At 63.6% G+C, this 3,774-nt stretch overlaps 4 protein-coding genes across 4 annotated transcripts in view; 2 read left to right on the top strand and 2 right to left on the bottom strand.

Moving 5' to 3' along the window:
- Positions 1-112: 112 nt before the first annotated feature.
- Positions 113-991, bottom strand: GGTG_14152 (hypothetical protein; the record flags this gene model as incomplete). Its single annotated transcript, XM_009232080.1, has 2 exons — positions 767-991; positions 113-593 (listed from the first exon to the last, which is right to left on the bottom strand). The coding sequence occupies exon 2, from the start codon at positions 548-550 to the stop codon at positions 113-115; it is 438 nt and encodes a 145-aa protein (XP_009230344.1). The 5' UTR covers positions 551-593; positions 767-991.
- Positions 992-1,367: 376 nt separating this feature from the next.
- Positions 1,368-1,981, top strand: GGTG_14151 (hypothetical protein; the record flags this gene model as incomplete). The annotated part of the gene is made up of 2 exons (XM_009232079.1): positions 1,368-1,398; positions 1,473-1,981. 2 exons carry the CDS (start codon positions 1,368-1,370, stop codon positions 1,979-1,981), a joined length of 540 nt encoding a protein of 179 aa, XP_009230343.1.
- A 33-nt stretch (positions 1,982-2,014) lies between these two features.
- Positions 2,015-2,555, top strand: GGTG_14150 (hypothetical protein; the record flags this gene model as incomplete). The annotated part of the gene is made up of 2 exons (XM_009232078.1): positions 2,015-2,323; positions 2,416-2,555. The coding sequence occupies 2 exons, from the start codon at positions 2,015-2,017 to the stop codon at positions 2,437-2,439; spliced, it is 333 nt and encodes a 110-aa protein (XP_009230342.1). The 3' UTR covers positions 2,440-2,555.
- Positions 2,556-2,927: 372 nt separating this feature from the next.
- The window catches only part of GGTG_14149 (hypothetical protein), a gene marked incomplete at both ends in the record, with an annotated part of 2,000 nt that continues 1,153 nt past the window's right edge, over positions 2,928-3,774 (bottom strand). The window contains one exon of the mRNA XM_009232077.1: positions 2,928-3,418. Coding sequence (XP_009230341.1) covers positions 2,928-3,418 — 491 coding nt within the window. The remainder of the gene's footprint in view (positions 3,419-3,774) is intronic.

Here is a 3,774-nt window from a genome sequence, read left to right as displayed (position 1 = left end):
ACTTGTCGCGCGCCGCAAGCAGCGGGCGAGGGATGACGGCCTCCATGTACGGGGGGCCTCTCCTCAACGACGGCTTCATGTTCCAGCAGAGGACAAAGTGCTCCGGCATCACCTAGATGTCCGGGCGCGTCATGTCTTTGGGGCCGTTCGGGACGTCGGCCCGCTTGGGGAAAAAGGAGCGGGGAGCGCCAGCGAAGAAGACGGCCAGCGCCCTGAACCGGGTGTACACCTTGGCGGGCGACTCGGTGCCGACCGTGAGGAAGTCCTTCCACGTCGTCATGTCGAGCTGCTTGTAGTGTTTACCGTCGAGAGCTTGCTGGTTGCCGCGATAGAGACGGTCCTCGTAGAAGAGGGAGACGCTGCGGGTTTGCCTGGAGACCAGGAGGCTCGCCTCCATGCCGGCCGTGTCGATGTCGCCGATGGCTTTGATCCTGGCCACTTCCTCGTTCGGTATGTCCAACACGTCGAATGGGTTGGTCAACTTGTCTTGGAAGGGCTCAACCATGTCTGCGTCGAGGAAGCCGGTGGGCGCCCACGGCTGGGTCGACATGATGGGCGGGTGGTGGGCGGGTGGTGGCGAGGAGGCTAAACCGCTACAAGGGCGGAGCGCACGAGTGCCAACGGTCAGCCGAGCCCCAGCCAAAAAAGACGCCGATATACGTAAGCGGCGAGGGGGGATCAACACAAGGCCGAAGGACCGCAGGGCGAGCGGGCGCGAGAAGGAGACGAGAGCGGAAGGATCAAATCTAAAGCGCGAGCCACTCACCTTGTGTCGCGGGCGCGGGCGGCCGAGGCGGGGCGGGGCGGCGATGTCAATCCAGCAGATGAAATCGCGCCGCGGCGGGATCTTGTGCGCCCGATCTATCTGCGACCGGGCGGGTGGCACCAGGCGAGGGCAGGGCCGGGTGGTGGTAAAGCAGATTGAGGTTCAGGTTGTGGGAAAAGCGTGGCGGCGGTGCCAGTTGGGGGAAGGAGCGTAGAGGTTTTTTTTACTGCCAGTGGGCTGTCGGGCAAAACCCAGGCGCCTTAGGTAGGTAGGTAGGTCGGTGCCGGTCAGGTGGAGTGGGTGGGGTTGAAAAGAATCAACAGCTACGCCAAAGTCGCGAATACCCAATCCTCCACCTCCGCCCTGGACCACGCCCGCCCAACTTGTCAGGCTTCATGCCCTGCAGTCGATCGATCGCCAACGGCGTCTCCCCACCCGCACCGCCGATCGTCCAACCCTGGCACCTCTAATACACGCATCGCGCGCATAGAAGCCGTGCAGCCGTCGCATCCGCAGGTAAGCCGCCGCTGCTTCCCCGCCACACTGCAGAGGTCGATTGGCTGACCTTCAACCTCGCGGCCACATAAAAACAGACGAACGAATGCCGTCGACGCGGTCCCTACGCGGCGTCGGTGAACCAGCCGCCCTCTGAATCCACACGCCGCTGCCCGAGCGGCCGGACGCCTCGACCGCGGCGTACACCCAGCAGAGCCCGGGCGGACCGCATCGTCGCTGCTTCTTGCTCCCTACCATCCGCCCATCGTGGCCGGCCAACAGTGGCCGTACTGCTGGAGTCCTGGACTCCGGATTCTCGACCATCGACACACGCTCGCGTTCCAACACCTGCTCCCCAACCCCTTCGACGTTCTCGGGATGGACGCGGCCGAAATCCTCAGGATTATGGCCGTACCCGTGCTCAAGCACCACCGCCGGGCCTGGAGGCACTACGTTAACCCACCGGCCGGCGACACCGCCCAGCCCCCCTACACGTTAGTGCATCTGAACCAGGTGAAGGCACTCTTCGTGCCCGTTCAGGCACCCGACCCGACCAAGAAGCGCGCGAAGCGCAAGGCTGGCGGGGGGGCGCGCGCGAGGGACGGCCTGGACGCCTTCGAATCGATGCACGACTTTTTCCAGGGTGCCCCGAGGACCTTCTTCCCCGAGCTCGCCCTTGCCCCCGCCCAGGCCGGCATTCTTGCTCCCTCGGGCATTTAGCAAATCCCTCGAGGCTTCAAGAGCGCCTAGCGCATGAAGGAGGTCGCCGGCGGGTATTCCGACGAGATGTGGGCAATAGAGGCCGTCGCCATGCACGGCCAAGAGGAGCAGCACCAGGCCCAGCCGCCCCAGGCCCAGCCGTCCGAGGACCAGCCGCCCCAGGCACACGAGAACCATTCCGAGCAGCACCCGGGCCAGCCGTTCGAGGCCCAGCCGCCTCAAGCCCAAGAGCACCATGCCCGGCCGCAGCAGGCCCAGCCGTCCGAGGCCCAGCCGCCTCAGGCCCAGCCGCCTCAAGCCCAACAGCACCATACCCGGCCGCAGCAGGCCCGGCCACACCAGGTCCAGCCCCATCAACGGCCACCCGCGCTGGGCAGACATGACGATACGGCCAACTTGGTGGCCGTGTTTACCAGATTTGCCGCGGTCGACAGGCTCGTTTTTCTATTCTGGGCTAGAATTTGTCACTGGTTGCGGCCATGTCGGTTAGGAATTCATGCCCAGCTTTAAAATGGCTTTTCTTCTTCAAAGGTACGGACGGGCTGCTTGCCTTTTCCAAAGTGTTTCGGCAAAGGTGACCGCTTTGGAGCAGCAGCTGAATGTGCGTTGTCGTCGTTGTCGTTGCAGCCCGCCGGCAGCAGCAGCGGGAGCATGGCGGCTGATTGAGAGGACGACGCGACGACCGGCTCCCGCTGCTGCCGCCGGCGGGCTCCAACGCGCGCAGCGGCCTCCGGGGGAGGCGGGCCGGGAGCACCAGTGCCGCCACCGTGGTCGCTAGCCTCGGCTTCTTTGGGCCACCTGCCGGGACCCCGGCCCGTTCCACCACCCTTCTTTTTGACGGGAGCGGCGGTGGCCGGCAGAGATGGTGCGACGCTCGCAGGGATCGACGTGGGCGTATGGGCGCTTTGGAGCTTGGACTTGGCAACCCGCCCTAAAAGCTACCGGCTCACAGGGGCGTCGTCGAGCCGGATGATGGTTCTACCAATCGCCAGCTCGTCGTGGTCGTTGTCCAGCTCCTTGGCGCGAACATCCCCCTGGGCTTGGCCAAGGAGGACCTTCTAGAATTATCATTATCATCGTCATCGTCGTTGTGTTTATTTTTGTCCATGTCCATACTATGCTCGGCGGCCACATCCTCCTCGTCATAAAACCGGATAGGCTCGCCATCCGAATGGAGATCGACGTCTTGGTTATGCTTTTCGCTTTGGACGTCATCCGGAATAAGGCCCGTCGCGCGGGCCTTGTGCAGCGAGGACGGTAAAGGTCCCCCGATAGACGGCTGGCTAGGCCGCAGGGCCTGCTCCTCGGCCTGAACCTCGCCGGCGTCGGCCAGGATGCGGTTCTTGCGGGGGCGGCCCGCCTTCTTGGGAACGGGCGCATCCTTAATGGCCTCGAGCGTCGCCTCCTCCTGCTTGCGGTCGCGCCGGAGACGGCCCCCTTACCGCCAATCCTCCACACATCTTGGTACAAGGTATCCGAGGGCTTTCGAGCAGTCGATCGCCGCGCGCGCGGCCGGTTTGTCGGTCGAGCCGACGAGATTGTATGGGCGACGTCGAGCCGTGCGGTCGGGAAGGGGGCCGGCGGGAAAGACGAGCTTGTTGGCGATCTAGATCGTGCCATGATGCGTCTCCGGCTACAAACGGATCTTGCCGAGACCAAGGTTCCAGAGAGCAAAAAGGATGCGATCTAGCCATGGGGACTTGCGTGTGATGTCTGGCCATAACAGAACTTCAAAAACATTGATATCCGGTGAATCACAAATGGCATTATGTGGTTTCTGCATTTGGTTCCTA

This window comes from Gaeumannomyces tritici, assembly GCF_000145635.1.
Source record: "Gaeumannomyces tritici R3-111a-1 unplaced genomic scaffold supercont2.155, whole genome shotgun sequence".
Taxonomy (NCBI): Eukaryota; Fungi; Ascomycota; class Sordariomycetes; order Magnaporthales; family Magnaporthaceae; genus Gaeumannomyces; species Gaeumannomyces tritici.
This window is presented reverse-complemented; position numbering and strand designations above follow the sequence as displayed.